This window comes from Trachurus trachurus (assembly GCF_905171665.1).
Source record: "Trachurus trachurus genome assembly, chromosome: 12".
NCBI classification, from domain to species: domain Eukaryota; kingdom Metazoa; phylum Chordata; class Actinopteri; order Carangiformes; family Carangidae; genus Trachurus; species Trachurus trachurus.
In genome coordinates, this window is record NC_139908.1 from 24,445,370 (window position 1) to 24,462,639 (window position 17,270).

Consider the following 17,270-nt stretch of genomic DNA (forward strand, 5'->3'; position numbering starts at 1 on the left):
TATCCATCATCATGCTGCGTTTGTGGGGGGACAGCTCTCCATTCCGACACACCTCCACTTCGACACCCCACTGTTCCGAAATACCCCCACTTCGAAACACCGCTACTCCGACACCCCCCCACCCCGCAGCTGTCCAAGGTGCTGAACCGCTTGACGTTGTTTACATTCTGCTTTGTGGCTTGTCTGTGAAACGTGCGCTGCTCAGAGACTGGGCAGATCTGTCCCACTTGCTTTCTCCCAGACTCCGTTGTTGGAGATCTCCACACAGTAATAGAAATACACTTTTTTTCTTTTTCTCCCCCCCTCCTCCGCTCGAGCGCGGCTGAACCCGGCTTGAGCTCACAGGGGCGCGAGGCTGCAGCAGCCACCGCTCGTGCTGACAGCTGACTGAGGGAGATGCTTTGGTTGGGCTTAGGCAATGAAGAAAGGAGTTGGTTAAGTTTAGTAAAAAGACCAGGTAGAGGCTAGACAGGCTAGAAGCATAATGAACATTATAAGTCATTAATACAGTATGAAGTATTTGCTTGTTTTGCAGTTAATTATGCACATGATCCGTTTCCCCAAAAAGGAAAAAAGGATCACTGCGCACTGCGCACTGCACAGCCTCTGGTTCCTTTCTGATTAGGTCCGTCTGTCCGTTCGGAGTGGGGGGGTTTCCCCCACTGGCCTTTTCGGAGTAGCGGGGTCTTTAGAAAAAATAGAAAACCCCGCTATTACGATGAATGGAAGTCTATTGTCGGAAAGGCGGGGCTTCGGAAAGGCGGGGTGTAACCCGTTTGTGGTGCTGGTCTGTGCTTACTGTGTCTATTAAACGGATAATTCACGTTTGTAATTAATTATAGTAGCAAATCCGCTGTTGTTGCGCTGGATCGCTATATGGTGACAACAAGTGAGGTAAAGTTGTTGCTGTTCTCTCATTTGCTCTGAGCTTGGGTTTGTCAGCTGATGTGGAATATTGCATTCTCTATTTAGGCTTGTGTGATTGCTACAGTGCCTGGATCCCTGACTAACACATCAGTAACAAGAGAAAACACTGTATTTTTCCTCATGTGTAGCATTTATATAGCCTGTCTGTCACTCCCAGGCACACACACACACACACACACACACACACACAATTGAGGGGTTTGATTTATTTTGTGTTGTTCTTATCTGTCAAATCAATAACAATATGGTTCATAAGATTCTTATATTAAACAAATGTAATAATTATTGAAAAGTGAACGAAAGTAAGAAAATACATTATAACCCCCCCCCCCCCCCCCCCCCCCCTTTCCTATTTCTCTAGATTGTGCAGTCAGTGTTGCCAACTCCTCAGTAAGCAAAGTCGCTATTGGCTGTCGTAAAAGTCGCTAAAAGTCGCTAAATGACGTCATTATCTCAGCGGGGGGGGGGGGGGGGGTGCCGGCGGCAGCGGCCGGCGGCAGCGGCCAGCGGCGCTCTTTATGTCTGTGGCGTGGAGCAGTGCGTCTTTGAATGCAGCGGAGGCAGCTCCGTGACACTACTGTGTAGGCTGAATACCTGTGAGTGCCCGCGGCAGCGCCGCTGCTCGTTGAAAACAGCTGTGATAACGTGATTTCAGGTCCAGAAACGTTTGTAATATCACGGGAAAAAGTCGCTAGATTTGTCGCTAGTCGCTTTTGACAAAAAAAGTCACCAAGAGGGGTTGGAAAGTCGCCGGATTTAGCGACAAAGTCGCCAAGTTGGCAACACTGTGTGCAGTGAACATGATATAGCATGAAGCTAAGCGCAAGTTCAGACAGGAAGACTAAGCACGCCTCAAAGCCCTTTCCCTGTTTTCCCGCTATCCTCTCGCTCCACCCTTTTTCTCATAATTCAGCCAATCACAGTCTGCCATCCTCTTTCCCTTCCACCAATCAGTCATTAGCTCAAATTTAAAAGTTCTCTGTCATCCAGCTGTCATTCCTGCAAAACTCTCAGCCCACCTCCACCCCGGCACCACCTCCATCAAGATACAGACTGTCTTAAAGGGGAACTAAACCCCTCAGTTTTGGATGACGTGCTCTAAGCTTGAAATTCAAAAAATGCCTTGATTATGGGCGGAGCTCCAGGAGCACTCTCCGATCCCCCCTCCCCCCTGCGCCGCATTCACACCCGCGAAATCACACAAAAGAGAAAAAAAAGTAATAAACACACACCGACACTTCTGCTAGCGCTAACGAGCTACTAACGAGCGACTCTAACGGCACTAGTAGCGCGGACACTACTAGGAGAAGACGCCAGAGCCGTGACACAGCATCTACAGCTGATCCGCCGGCTCGTTAGCTCGTTAACGGCTCGTTAGCGCCGGCGGCGGCCGTAATAACGATTCCCATTCAGGCAGCTGTTAGCAGCTGTTAGCCGCAGCAGAGCAGCTAGACTGCCTAGCAACCGTTAGCGGCAGGCAGCAGCCGGTGCTGATTGGTCGGGGAGCTGGTGGCCGGTGACGAAAGCTGCCTCCAAAACGTCATCTGCCTCCATCTCAGCCAATAGAAAAATTCGATTGTAATAGCCGTGTTTCAACCCATAGAGGGCAGTCACTCTGCATTTTTACAACAAAATACACCAAATTGAAATATTTTGACTAAAATGTCAAAAGTTGGACCAGAATCAACTGACAACACTACCTTATACCCAAATATATTTGTTTTCAGCAGAAAAAAGTGGATTGGGGGTTTTAGTTCCTCTTTAACCTGGATCTTCAACCGAGAAGTTCCCTCATCAGGTGACTTCAAGCTTCCCTACCACCACCAGTGTCTAGGCCCGGGGGGGATATAACTACCGGTACTTCAGATGAAAGCTTCTCATCCCTAGATCAGTTTACCCAGCTGGACTGGAGATGCTAAAACTCTTCAAATTTCCCACAACCAAAGAGGATGCTAATATGCATGTGCTGAGTAAAAATGGCGGCTCAGCCTTGCAGCGCGGGTAAAATATTAAGGGTGTTTCAACTGTACACGTCTCAACTATACTTACTCCACCCTATCTCATAATTATGACTTAGCTAACTCATAATTTTGACTTAGCATCTCATACAAGCTATCTCATAATTTTGATTAAGTTTCACATGTTTTTTTTTTTGTTTTTTTTCATCAAGTGGCAGAAATGGGCTTCCATAAGATTCAGTTGAAAATCCTGTTCAGATGAAACCATCATGCAGCAGCTTGACACAGAGGCAAAATCCAGAGCTGAGCAGAAATTAAAGTTGAATACATATTTAGGGTCCGGGCAGCTAAACTGCCAGGACACTATTGTATTCCAAGGAATTCTTTCTTTCTTTCTTTCTTTCTTTCTTTCTTTCTTTCTTTCTTTCTTTCTGTCTTTCTTTCTGTCTTTCTTTCTTCTTCTTCCAAGGAAGTCATACTTCCCATGGGCGAAAACTCACCAAACTCTACAGAAATGTCCGACCCCATGCCAAATTTACGCAACTCCAATGACATATGCCACCCCCCCTCCTAGGGGGGGCACAATAAACGTTTACATTTTAAAACTTTGAAAATTCCTACTAAACCAACAGTAGACGCTACAGTTTTGAAACTTCACCACCATGTAGCCCAGATACTGCTGACACTTTTGTTCATTTAGACTCAATACAAATTATGAAGTCCATCTCTCTGTTTTTTTCAATAACTGTAAAACTTTTAAAATGTATCTCCTCCCACAATTTTTGCTCAATTGACACCAAACTTGCTACAGAGCATCTCCAGACTGTCCTCCACAAAACTTGTTTCTCGGATTTTTGATTAAGCAAAAATTGAGCCTACAGTGCATGAAAACGTTTGACTGGAAACACTACTGTATACATATACCATCAAATTCTTGATAAATACATTTTCAATCTTCCTGAAAAAAAAACCTGAGAATATTTTGGAGTCATGGTTGATGAAGTTTTTTTTTTTTATTTGGCAAATATCAGAATTTTATCTCAAAAACTGAATTTTTGAGAACATTTTGAATTCTGCTCTCATGAGAACAACTGGAGTCAATGTAAGAGTGACATTTTTAAACATCACATTTTTTCTTGTGAAGCAAAACTCTTATCATTAAAAACAAATCACCAACATTCCCATGCTGTCAAGATGCAATTTATGTTTTAACAGATTTTTGTTTAGATATTAGAATTTGTGACATTTTGACCATTTTTGAAATCTGCCTTGACAACAGCTGTCCTGTCCTGTCCTGTCCTGTCTTAAAGGCGGGCTTACACTGCACGATTTTGACGTCCCAGACGAGTCGCAGCCTAATTTGCATAATCGTAGAGGGATTGCGGGGTCGTGAACATAATCGGGACGTATCACCCGGTCACCCTGTCTGCCACAGCTACAGCTAAAAAAAAAAAAACTTCAGCTTGTCACTTCCCTGTCCCTCCTCTCTCTCGGTCTGCCCGTTCTAACTCCATCTGACGAAGTTCAGCATCTGTAATCAGGTTCATAAAGGCTCTGTGCTCTGTGCTAAAACAATCTGTCATGGCAAAAACTTGTCGTATGTGCAGAATCGTGACGTAGGACCCCATACATTGTCCGTCAAGACAAGAAATTTTCTGGCATGTCAGAAATTTGTCGGGAGGTCGGCGACTCGTCTTTAGGACGTCGGGACGTGACGCAGCGCAGTCCGTGCCCGACACATGTAGGCTACACACACTATCAGACAATTGACCCTTCGCCAACCCCAAACGGTTATTGTCTCTTCCTACGTTAGCAACCGTAACTATAGGCCTGGCAAGCTTTCGGCAGTGAGTCATTACGTTTGCTTTTGTGGACACATTTTGAGACTAGGACGAAAAACATTTGTTTGTAGAGACGGATGTTGTTGTTGCTGCTGCTGCTGCTGCTACTATGGCGGTGGCGGCGGCGGCAGCAGCAATATAGAGATGTTCAGATACGAGCTGACTTTTTTTCCGACTTGAGCAAGTGTAAATATGGGGATAACCATATGTTCACCTCCGAAATGACAGCTGTACTTTTACGGCTTTTACCTACTGAAGTCAAGCCAGCCCACACTTTGAAATCCTTGGTCAAGCCAGCCCACACGTTGTTTTAAGGTGCGCGCATATACGGCACATTACGGCAAGAGCGAGAAAGTGCCCGTAAAATGAAAGCAATGACCCCGAAACGTCTGATGTGGCATTTCAAAATAAAAGCCAGCATTTCAAAATAAAAGCCGAAGAAGCCGCAGAAGTAAGCGATCCGGTCGTTTTGGCTAATGCTGCGTTCCAGGCAGGCTTTTGAAACCGTAAATTACAGCTTCAAGTCACAACTTACAACTTTGTAGCGTTTCAGGCAACCCACTCGTGTTTTTCCGACCTGTTTTACCTGTGAAAGTGCACTATAACGGCCACTCGTAACTTCCGACCCGTGAACTCGTACCAGATTGAACTGGTATGACCAAAGACGGTTTATAAACCAAGACCTTTCATGACGAGTCAGCTTCCTGTATGCATGTCACGTGGGCTTCTGCACGGCCACGCCCCTTTAGAGAGACCAGAGGCAGCTTGGAGTGTATTTATTCCTATGGGACAATTTAATGTGAACACCGATTATGGTCGGGTCTTTCTCCCCACAGTCACTGAAGCAAATTTTGGACTCATTTTTCACAAGCCACGTCTCTTCTGAACAGTTTGACACCAAAATGGTAATTTTCAGACGGAGAGATCCGGAGAAAATCCACTTTGTTCCAGACCTGTCTCTGTCTCTACGACACACTCTCGCGAGATTTGGCACCGATCTCCTAGGCAACGTCAAACAAACGGCCGCGAACTCCCGTGAAAATGATTTAAATTATTTTTGGCATGCTAAATATTACTGTTAGTAGTGTAAATATTTAATGTTATCATAAGAAAATATAAATATCTCACTTTCATCTACCTAAAAATTGTATAAATCCACACACACGTTCACAGACGAGGTGGGGTGACGGTTGGCCACGCCCATTTAGAGAGACAGGAAGTGTATACCATTTCTGATTGGAGCAGCCTCTCATGGAGTATCTTTCCATTTATTGAATATCTTTGGTATGACTTCACAGGTCGGAAAAACACGAGTTACGAGTTTCCTTGAACGCACCATAACAGTCCTCGTCCCTACGTCACCACATTCACGGCGTCCCTTGGCTGCACACACAGCCCTGCATGCCGTTCTCTCTCCTCATTGGATAAAAACTGTAGGATACGATAAATGTTTTCTCTTCGGCTCAGAGCAGAGCAGAGTGACTGACAGACCCGTGTTTCGGTCCAAACACTCTATGTAAGTGATTGCTGTCGGAAGATATAACTATTTAAGACTTATATTAACACAAATATATCACTTAGCTACTTCTGCTTTAAGTTTTTAACTGGGCTTTTAGGCGAGGGATCCTCCAGGCAGGGACTGTTTTCACTGACTGATACAGCGGTGGGAGAAAAAAAAACAGCAGCGAAAGCTGTAGGCTATGTGGTTCACAATCGCCCCAAAACTTTTTTCTTGCCGTTACAGTATAAAATAGCGAGCCTACACACCAGCCACGTCCACTGGCTCAGCTGACCGGTGTGCAGATGGGAGTTAGATCTTCACATGTTGAACTTTTAAACAAAGTGCAGGCGAGAGAGAGAACTAGCGAGGCTCCTCTGACAGCTGCAGAGCTGCAGGTGAGCTACACGTCAGCTGGCTGGAGAGAGTAGCGCCGTCCTCTCTCTCTCTCTCTCTCTGCAGCACCGGCCTTGGAGGTGATGCACGCTGTCTGTCTGTGTGTTTGTCGGTCTGATCTTCCACCATGGACTCTGCTATATAGGAACCAACATCAGGAACCAATGTCAGTTTGAGGTTTACAATCGAGCAATTATAGAGCAGCACAAATCTCAGCGGCATCGCAGGGTAATCGTGGAGGGGAGCAGAACGACGTGCAAGTGGGGGTCTGAGACTGATCTGAGACGTAGGACTGAAGAGGAAAGCTCGTGCAGTTTGAGATGTGAACAGACGAATAGTCGTGCAGTGTAAGCCCGCCTAATTCTCCTGTTTGTTGCTCAGAATTTGCCTAAATTTGCCAAAAAATAGCCCGGACCCAACCCATCGCTGCGCAGTAGCTATAATTAAATATGATCCTACCTGCTGATGAACTGTGACAGAGAAGAAACAAAATCAAAGTTTTCATTTTGTTTTGTTTTCGCCGCTGTGTCCTCAAGAGAAGAGGTTGGAGAGTTTTGGCTCAAAAATGGTTATATTAGATTGGAAGACATACAGCGCCCATGCATGTTTTGCAGCCAAATTTCGCTTTCGTTGGGATGCAGTCAGAAATGCGCGTGCACTGCTGGCGCGGACGGCGGTTGTTGCAGAGGGATGGAGCAGATAGATGAGAGTGATCTAACACCGGAGTCGGAGCAGCGCGCGCATGACTCACCCGCCGCTGCTGCCCAATGACATGACTCAGTTTTTGTCCGAGTTCAAAACGGTTTGATTTTTTATGAACGTCTATGCAGTTATGATGCAGCATATTTAGAATCACGGATAATTTTAATCATGTATTTTTTTTTTGTAAAAGTAACATCATAGTGACATTATGCAATAGTTAAAGTAATACATAGGCTACTGATTTATTTTTCACCGAGTTATGAATAGGTTTTTTTTTTGTGTGAAGATGACTGGATCACCTATCTACTGCACTGTAACTGCAGCCAGAGTCAGAGCAAGTTGCCCGTTCCATTATGGCCGACTGTGAGCTACGCCTGCGAGTAGTCCGATCCACCCCTTGGGTAGGCTACAGGCATAGCACAAAAAAAAGAACTGGTCAGAACCACTAGAACAGGGTCAGAACCTTTAACCTCGTCCTTTCATCAGGATCAGCACAGTGTCAGGAGGAGCAGGTCGCCTGGTCCAGTTCATAATAGGCTGTAGAATTTACATTTCATCTCTGACAGAGTCGAGTCAGCATAGAAGCAAAGACTACACTGCCCATAATGCCTTGTGATAGCTCTATGTTGTGATTCTCTGAACTGATTGTTGCATCAAACTTTAAATTGTGTTTACCTCTTCGCTGGATAGGATTATGATTGGCTCACAATCACAAACAGCTGGACTGATCTCTACAGCTGTTACCATGAAGACAGAGTTAAATGTGTCCATTAATGGTATCTGTAGTCCACAGCTACCACCAGGGTTGAAAATCCAATAAATATACCGAAGCTGAATACGGGAAATGGTATAAAATGAGCAGCATGTGTTGATAATAAAGATGCACTGAGGGGTTAATGTAGTGAAGAGTCATCACTGCATTTATATTTATAGTGAATTGCTGGGTTTAATGAGACCACATTGGAAGATTTAAGAGCACAGTGGATTTTATTCTGCCTACAAAAGGTTTGTCATTAGTTGAATGAAATAAAAAGCTCCCTGAGTTTTGTTAGAAGAGGTCTTTGTTGTCTCCTCCAGGTACAGCGACCCAGGACACAGTCTGCCACACTTGCCCCAACGGCACCTCTCCGACACCGACTCCGCTCAGCTGAACTGCACAGAGCACAAGAGCTGCGCCACCGCCGGGCTGCAGCTGGTGCTGAGAGGCTCCCGCTGGCACAACAGTGTGTGCATGAACTCCAATGGTAGGATCGCACTGCACTCTGGGAAATGGGAAGGGGGAGGCAGCACCTCATGTTGTTGGCCTGTTACTGTGAAGTCCTGAAACAAATTTCACTTCACAGCTCAGAGCTCAGAGTTCCCATTGTTGGAAAACAAAGACTTGAATTTTACTTTTGATTTATTCTCAGAGACAGTTTTTTAAAGTCCATCCACCTGTTGTGAGGAGCTGGGCAACTCAGGGCACGAAGGCGTCATGGTTATAGTGTCAGAGTAGGACAAGGTAGAAAACGTCTTGTCAGAGCAACATAAAAGTTTGACTAGTCCAGTGTTCACTTCCTTTTCTTCCAGGATTTGCTGTTTGAGATGCACTGTCAATTCAGGCTTTAGTAGCCTACTTTTTGCATTAGTTAAAGGAGAATACCACTCAGGAAAGGTGTGTTGATTACTTATTTATTTATTTATTTAGAAGTCAAGACAATGCACATTAATGAACATGTACCGTAGTACCTGTAAATGTGCCAGATTGTAGCCCGAGGTTTAATTTCCATCCTCTAGGCAGGTTGTTGTTACAATACAATACAAAGGGTTAGAATACATTTTAAGTAGGAAATAGCATAAACACATACAATCTGCATTTACACTCCCATTTCAGAGCATTCCAGTTATTTGTTTCTCTCTTGAAATGGACCAAATAACCTGAACTCCACATTGTCGCCTTGCATGAAATGGCCTGCTGTCCTGTGACAAAACTTTAAAGTCCCTGTAAAGTGAAATTGGGGTTTTGTTTCAAAATATATTAAAAGTGTTCGTATTTCTTGATAAAAACATGTATCCCGCTCGTTTTGAGCCAGTTATACCAATCTAATAACTATATAGTGACAGCTGGTTTTCTACTCTGAAGCTTTGAGAGTGTCATCTGTATATTTAGATATATTCAGATACATGTGAAATAAATATATTTTGGTAAGGAAAAATGTTGTCTCTGATTTTTCACATTGATTATTTATACATTAATTTCTTTACAATCAACCCTGTCATCTCCATAACCAATCCAGCTGTAGACTGAAATGGGACAGCCCACCTAAACATATGACCACAGAAATAAAGAAGAGCAGAACAACATAAACAAAGCTCATGTGTTTAAATGAATGAATCAATGGGTGTAAACGATCAGGTAGTGAAACCACAAACCTTTGGATGGAGACATTATTCAAAAAGTGAATCATTGCTCAGTGTTTTTGATTTTTAATTGTTGAATGTGAGTTAAAAATAGAAACAGATCAAACAGGATTCACAACAAAGTAAGTTATGTCAGGTAAACTACCACAGCACAGCTGCTGCACTACAGATGTTATTGTCTGACCACTGTGTCATTCTCTGATTTTAAAAGTACTTTGTCATTATAATCATTATATGTGAGAACGTGATTTGAGTTTAACATGTTTTGGACTTAAGCAGCAGACATTCTGAGACAGTAGGAACGAGAAACAGAGGATCAGTGGGTGTTAAGGGGTTTTAATGTTCTTATAAAGTTGTGTGAAACTTGTATAATCTTTGAAATATGTCCAGACAAATACACACACACACACACACACACACACATTCACACCTGTCGTAGTTTAGGTTAGATATGTCTTGTAATTCCACCTTCATACTTGTTCAAATAAATACTTTTGAACCTGTTTGCTGCATGGTCTTTTTAATGTCGCATGAAGGTGAATCTTGCCAACCTCTGCAGAAATCCTTCCACTTGTCCCAACTACTGATAAGGTAATTATTGTTGTAGTTATTAACTTAATTATTAGTCAAGGTTACAAATTAATAGTTAGGCTACTTCATGAGATTGGTTTACTGAATTGACAATATGGTTAAAAAGCTGCTTGACCTGTTGAATCTTGTATAGGGGTTTAAGTCTCAACACAGCAAAATCTTGAACTGTTCTTTACCCCCGAGTCTTACTGGATTTGCATTCATCTGGGCCTTCTGCCCCCTCTAGTGGTGATAAAACTTGACAAGTTAGAACTACTATATGACCACCACCTCAAGAGCTGATATTAGCTGTTATTTTGAAAGTCTACCAACCAAGCAATTGAGGCTATTTTTCTTTATACAGTATACACAACAGCTATTGTATTTGATGGGTGATTTTGGATTTATATGCCAACAGTGGAATTATTATTTGCAATATTTTTTTTATCACCAAAATTATGAAAAAGCATATTTTTCCAAAGACAGCTGTTTATACTGTTCCTATATAAGAGTGAGTTAAGTTAGTGATCAGCACAATAAAAAAAAAACACACACAGTTAAAGGACTTTGCTGTTAGAGTGGAGGTTGGTGGCTCTGAAAAGAGCCGTTATTGAGGTTCGAGGAGCGGCAGTATGCTACTTTAAGCTCTCTCTCCGCGGATGCGGCGGGCCAGCTGGATGTCCTTGGGCATGATGGTGACTCTCTTGGCGTGGATGGCGCACAGGTTAGTGTCCTCGAACAGACCCACCAGGTAAGCCTCGCTGGCCTCCTGCAGAGCCATGACGGCCGAGCTCTGGAAGCGCAGGTCGGTCTTGAAGTCCTGAGCGATCTCCCTGACCAGGCGCTGGAAGGGCAGCTTGCGGATCAGCAGCTCGGTGGATTTCTGGTAGCGACGGATCTCCCTGAGAGCCACGGTACCGGGCCTGTAGCGGTGAGGCTTCTTGACGCCGCCGGTGGCCGGGGCGCTCTTGCGGGCAGCCTTGGTGGCCAGCTGCTTCCTGGGGGCTTTGCCTCCGGTGGATTTACGAGCGGTCTGCTTGGTTCTTGCCATGGTAAATAAACTACGAGCTGTTTCTCTGAGCAGGAGAAAAGTCAAGTGTCTCTAACCACGGCGCCTCGGCTCTTAAAGCGTGGGACCGGCTGAGACTCGGTGACGCTGCTCCGGGTCCCGGGTCCTGATTGGTGGTCCTGGGCTCCTGGAGCTCGGCACCGCCCAGAGGAGAGACCCTCCCCGCCTCCCCCGCCTGAGCGTCGGCTGCTCATTGGAGGACAGAGCGGCCTCTCCTCTGATTGGTCCTTCACCGACTGTCCCGCGCTTTCCGCGCTCATTTAAGCGAGGCTGTGTCTGTCTGCTCCACACTTACTCTGTCTGACTGTCGTACAGAGTATTATTGCAAAATGAGTGGACGAGGAAAAACCGGAGGCAAAGCCCGCGCTAAGGCCAAGACCCGCTCCTCCCGTGCCGGGCTCCAGTTCCCCGTGGGCCGTGTCCACAGGCTGCTGCGTAAAGGAAACTATGCTCAGCGTGTGGGAGCCGGCGCCCCCGTCTACCTGGCGGCTGTGCTCGAGTACCTGACCGCTGAGATCCTGGAGCTGGCTGGAAACGCTGCCCGCGACAACAAGAAGACCAGGATCATCCCCCGTCACCTGCAGCTGGCCGTCCGCAACGACGAGGAGCTCAACAAACTCCTGGGCGGAGTCACCATCGCTCAGGGCGGCGTGCTGCCCAACATCCAGGCGGTGCTGCTGCCCAAGAAGACCGAGAAGCCCGCCAAGAAGTAAAGCTGCTGCTGCTGCTTCTGCTGCTGCAAACTACACAAAGGCTCTTTTAAGAGCCACACACTCGTTAACAAAGAGCAGCTCCTGCACTCTCACCAACACAACACATGCATTACAATTAAGAAATTTACTTTTATATTATTCAACACCTCACAACTCAGTGATGATTTTATAGTTTTTGAATAAACAGTCTCACAGACACTTTTTCTATTAGATTTCCTTCCCTATACGCTACTCTAAAAAGTTAGGATGTAAATTACATTTCAGAATGTAGGCTACCTAAAATGCACTATAACCTTTACAGGTCAACTTAATTTAGCCTTCTAAACTTTTGAATGCACATGTTCAATGTTTCAGTCCTTATTGAATAACATGCTGTTCTCTAACAAGGTGTTCAATTGTCATTGAACCACTAAATGTTCTGGTTCAGTGATAATTTGTAGACAGTCCTCTCCTCTCTCTCTCAGGGGTGCAGATCCTGGAAAACATGAATTGTTCCCCCCAATAAAAATACCCTAAATTATTCACATTTGAACAAATGTATTTTACATTCACATCTAAAATGAAACGATTGAAATGGTGGAACAAATAATGTTAGACAAAATATTTATGACTCCATATTCCATCTCCACTACAATGCAAATGAACGGGTAGTTTCTTACTCAGCAGGCTTTAAAAAAACGACCCCCTCAATCTTAGGGCTTCATATTTTGATACCGTAAAACACCAAATAAGGGCCCGGGCGTTTATTTGCTTAAATCGCTCAAATCAACCGGCGTTTATTAGGGACCTGCGTTTATTTGGGACCTGCGTTTATTAATAGTGTTCAACCTGGACCTCCTTCTGGGGAAAGAGGCTTCACTCCGTGGCGGCAGGCGGCGGTGGAATGATACGTGCGTTTCTCAAGGCATTACTGTAAATACGGCCGGGGCGGACTTGTTCTCTCTCTCGCTGACCTCCGCGGTCCTGGCCCGCACAGGTACCAGGAGACCGAGACCCCCCGTCATGTCGGTCCTCCGCCCTTCTTGATCCGCCGCAAGTTGCAAAAACCCTGCGGACGCCCAGTCTCTCCACTCCTCTCCCTCACTTCAGCACCTGTGTTGGCTCGCACCACCGTCCTTTTTTTTATTATTATTATTTAAAACGAGGAGCGAGCCGAGCCGACACTGTGCAGCCCAGGACAGGTGCTGAAGTGCGGCTGAGAGGAGTGGACAGACCGGGCAGGAGCAACCAGCTGACGTCTCGTCGGTCCTCGGCCGTCTTTAACGTCACGAGACACCCGCTATATTTGCATAGAATATTTTTTGACAACCAGAAAAACAATGTTTGACCCGGCGTTTATTTGGGATGGGCGTTTAATATAAAAAATATTTTGCTACACCCGGCGGTTAATTGGGACCGGCGGCAATTTGGGACTCGGCCCTTATTTGAAGTTTTACGGTATTCATCCATATCAATTAACCATGTGTAAATTAGTCCCATACACTGTGAGAAAAGGAAGACAGGGATCTGGGAAGGTCGTAGGGAGGCGAAAGATAAGAACATGAGTAGATATTACATGTCCGAGACCCTTAAAATGATGATTTACTAATATAACAGCAGTGATTTGCGCTGTTGGCTGTTTAGGACAAATAAACAAGACAGGTAGGCACAATAAATGATTCCCTGTGCAGGACTTTTTGAATGATATGGTGAGCCTCTACCAAGTTGTGCTTTATGGTGACATGGTATGAGCTGCATATGGGCAAAAAAAAAATCACTTTTGTGTCCCCGTGCTCTCTCCACCATGTTCACATGTTGACGTCATGAGACCAAGACAACTCTTTGATCAAACTGATCAAGTTATTGAGACATTGAGATTTTTGTTGTGCTATTGTTGTTAGCTGTTGTTTGAGATAAAGAAATTACCAGTACATCCTTCTACTTAAAAGGCCTCATGATAGAATATCACTAGAATATCTAGAATATCACTGTAGCATGAAGTCTTTATAGCGATATTCTTGTCAAATATCCCTAACTTTTTGTGAGTAGTGTATGTTGCAATAGTCAAATCATTTTCTCTGGTTTCTGTTTTGCAAGTTTTTTTTCTTCCTTGTAGCAGCTTGTTGAACAAGGCATGTAAATGCTCTGGAGGATTCATGTTCTCCTTTCATTATGCTAAGTGGTTTGCATCAGCCTGACAATGTTGTCCTGGGACAGGTGAGAATGGTTTTGATTGTTGGTATATAAATGCTGTGGAGGGATGTGTGTGCTCCTTTTAGTATGATAAGCAGGTCGTCACATAAGACAGGCAGACATCCCTTCAAACTGTAGCACATCTATACAATAGAAAGGAAAGTGACACGTCTCTGTGGACTGGATCCATGCAATTCTACAACTCCTGAAAGCTGAAACAAAAATTCTATTTATATTTCAGTAATTGAGCTTGAGAAGCTTCATAGAGTGACAGAGCCACACACATGAGGACATAGACAACAACCACAGACAGAGTCTTAGTTAAACAGATCAGGCTGCACAGAGAGAGAGAGCTGCAGCACTGGATGTGAGGACAAAGTGGAACAGGAAACAGCTGCTGCAGACTGAGGGTGACAAACATCTGGAGGTCTCTACATTGATTCTCTCTTTGCTCAATTTATGATAAGACTTTATAACAGCACTATTAAGCATTAATAAATAGTGAATTGTTCATTTCTAATGCATGAATACTCATTAGTATGTAGTTTATGAATACAGTTAGTGCTTATCAATGAGTAAAACATTTGTAAGTCTAAACTACATACTAATGAGTATTTGTGTGTTATAAATGATGAATTCAATGTTTTTGTATGTCTTTGATCACTGTGCAGCACCCTGGTAAAGTTTTGTGTTGAAAATGTGCTATATAAATAAAAGTGTATTGGATGATGAAGTAGTTTTTTTTTTTGCTGTAAAAATTCCTATTTCAGTAAAAGTTTTCATCTTTTTCAAAATTGGCAACGATATCCATAAGAAAAGACATGGGTGACTGACTGGCAGCAGCCATATAATGATATTGGATGCCCCAAGTGAAGGTCTGGTGGTGCATAAATCAGTGCACCCTGGTGGTTTGTGTGATCATTGCATGTATCTGATTGTAGGCTACACATGAGGTTTTTCAGGGGGGGGAAATCACAGTGAGGATGTAGAGATGTGAAAAAGTCATGTATCAAATTTGATAGAAGTGGTTACATAGAGATACATATTTCATGTGTGTGTGTGTGTGTGTGTGTGTGTGTAGATGAGGAAGCAGCTCTTAGAGTGTGTGTGTGGCTCTTAAAAGAGCCTTTGGAGCAACAGGATCAACATGTGTTGAGTGAGGACAGCTCACTTCTTCTTGGCTGCCGTCTTCTTGGCTTTGGGCTTGGCCACCTTCTTGGCGGGGGATTTCTTGGCTGCGGGGGCCTTCTTGACCACCTTCTTCTTGGGGCTCTTGGTGGGCTTCTTGGGGCTCTTGGCTGCCTTCTTGGGGGCCGCTGCAGGTTTCTTGGCCTTCTTGGGGGACTTGGCGGCTACTGGCTTCTTGGCTGCTACGGTCTTGGTCTTCTTCTTGGCCGCGGCGGCGGCGGGTTTCTTGGCGGCTGCGGGCTTCTTGGCTTTGGGAGCGGCCTTCTTGGCCGCCGGCTTCTTGGTGGTCTTCTTGGGCTCGGCCTTGGGCATCTTGAAGGAGCCGGAGGCCCCGGTTCCCTTGAGCTGGACCAGAGTCCCCTTGGCCACCAGGCTCTTGATGGCGGTCTTGACGCGGACCTTGTTCTTGTCCACGTCGTAGCCTCCGGCGGCCAGAGCCTTCTTGAGGGCGGCCAGGGACACGCCGCTGCGCTCCTTGGACGCGGCCACGGCCTGGACCATCAGCTCCCCGAGGCTGGGCCCCACCTTCTTGGGTCTGGGGGCCGCCTTCTTCTTCTTGGCGGCGGCGGCTTTAGCCGGGGCGGCGGCGGCGACGGGAGCTGGAGCTTCTTCTGCCATTGTTCCTCTCTGAGTCTGGACTGGAGCGGACTGATGCAGGACAGGAGCAGGAGGCGGTACTTGAACACACCATGAGAACCGTGGAGACTCAGCCCAGCCCTGCTCCAGCTGCAGCCGGGACACCGGGACTCAAACTTGTGTTTCTCTTCCCGGGTCAAAGCGTCACAAAAGCCCGTGGGAGAGGAGCTGGAGGCTGGCGGTGGAGGAGCCGGGAGCGGACGGGGCTGTGTTCATGTTCGAGTCCCCAGGAGCCCTGCTGCTCTCTGCCAAGTGTCTGTGGAGCCTCCAAACCTCCGCTGCTCACCGCGGTGCTCGCCGCTGCTCAGGGGCTTTTCCCGCTCATTTCTCTCCTAAAACGCTGCTAAATGCTCCGCACGCGCAGCAAAAGACCGTTTCCAGCTGCTCCACATGTTTCTTGACACATCTGGAGTCAAAGCAGCCTCCTGCTCATCAGCACTTTGTCACAAAGTGCACTAGTGTCCGAGCAGCAAACACACCGCTGACGGCCGAGGCTCAAGCTGAAGCTGAAGCTGAAGCAGCCTCTGTCAGAGCCGTGGATGTAACAATGTAACATGTGTCTGTAGCTCGTTACATTAAAAACACAACGTCAGTGTCACATTGTTACAGTGTCTCAGAGTGAAACATCCTCATACACACGTGTCAGTGATTGTATCTTTATTTGTTGCGTGTAGCTACAGTGAAGCTTCATGTGTGTGTGGCTGCTCTCTGGACAGCTCTCTGCTGGTAGAGACATGAAAGTCAAACATCATGTCACATCATTGTTACATTAATATGTTGTTTTTGTATTTTATATAGTGCTCAGTTATAAAGGAAACAAAACAATAATGGAGAGGCTTAGGAGGGAGAATAAGTCAGACCAGAGTGAATCTCTCAGTGTGTGACTGTTAAATAGGCTATGCATCTCTAAATTATTGATATAGAAAGAATAGGAATATAATAGAAAGTAACTATAGTATAGTATGCTGATGAACATAATGATTGTCTCTGAGTGTAGCAGTTTATCAGTAGCCTACTGTAGTGTAATAAAGGTTGTGAGTGTGACCATGATGACGACATCAACACATCCAGAGCTGATGTCGTCCCCCAACAGAGACGTGATCATCAGACTCTGTGAGATAAACATCAACTCTGCTCTAGGTCCTAATAATGTACCTGTCATCACACACATTAGGATTTACAAATGTAGCCTAGTGTGTG

At 45.3% G+C, this 17,270-nt stretch overlaps 3 protein-coding genes across 3 annotated transcripts; 1 reads left to right on the plus strand and 2 right to left on the minus strand.

Annotated features, from left to right (window-relative positions):
• Window positions 1-10,932: 10,932 nt before the first annotated feature.
• On the minus strand, window positions 10,933-11,343 carry LOC310994264 (histone H3.2; the record flags this gene model as incomplete). The annotated part of the gene is made up of 1 exon (XM_083982880.1): window positions 10,933-11,343. One exon carries the CDS (start codon window positions 11,341-11,343, stop codon window positions 10,933-10,935), a length of 411 nt encoding a protein of 136 aa, XP_083839006.1.
• Window positions 11,344-11,690: 347 nt separating this feature from the next.
• On the plus strand, window positions 11,691-12,074 carry LOC310994477 (histone H2A-like; the record flags this gene model as incomplete). Its single annotated transcript, XM_083983182.1, has 1 exon — window positions 11,691-12,074. One exon carries the CDS (start codon window positions 11,691-11,693, stop codon window positions 12,072-12,074), a length of 384 nt encoding a protein of 127 aa, XP_083839308.1.
• Window positions 12,075-15,413: 3,339 nt separating this feature from the next.
• Window positions 15,414-16,052, minus strand: LOC310994698 (histone H1-like; the record flags this gene model as incomplete). Its single annotated transcript, XM_083983482.1, has 1 exon — window positions 15,414-16,052. The coding sequence occupies one exon, from the start codon at window positions 16,050-16,052 to the stop codon at window positions 15,414-15,416; it is 639 nt and encodes a 212-aa protein (XP_083839608.1).
• Window positions 16,053-17,270: the final 1,218 nt, after the last annotated feature.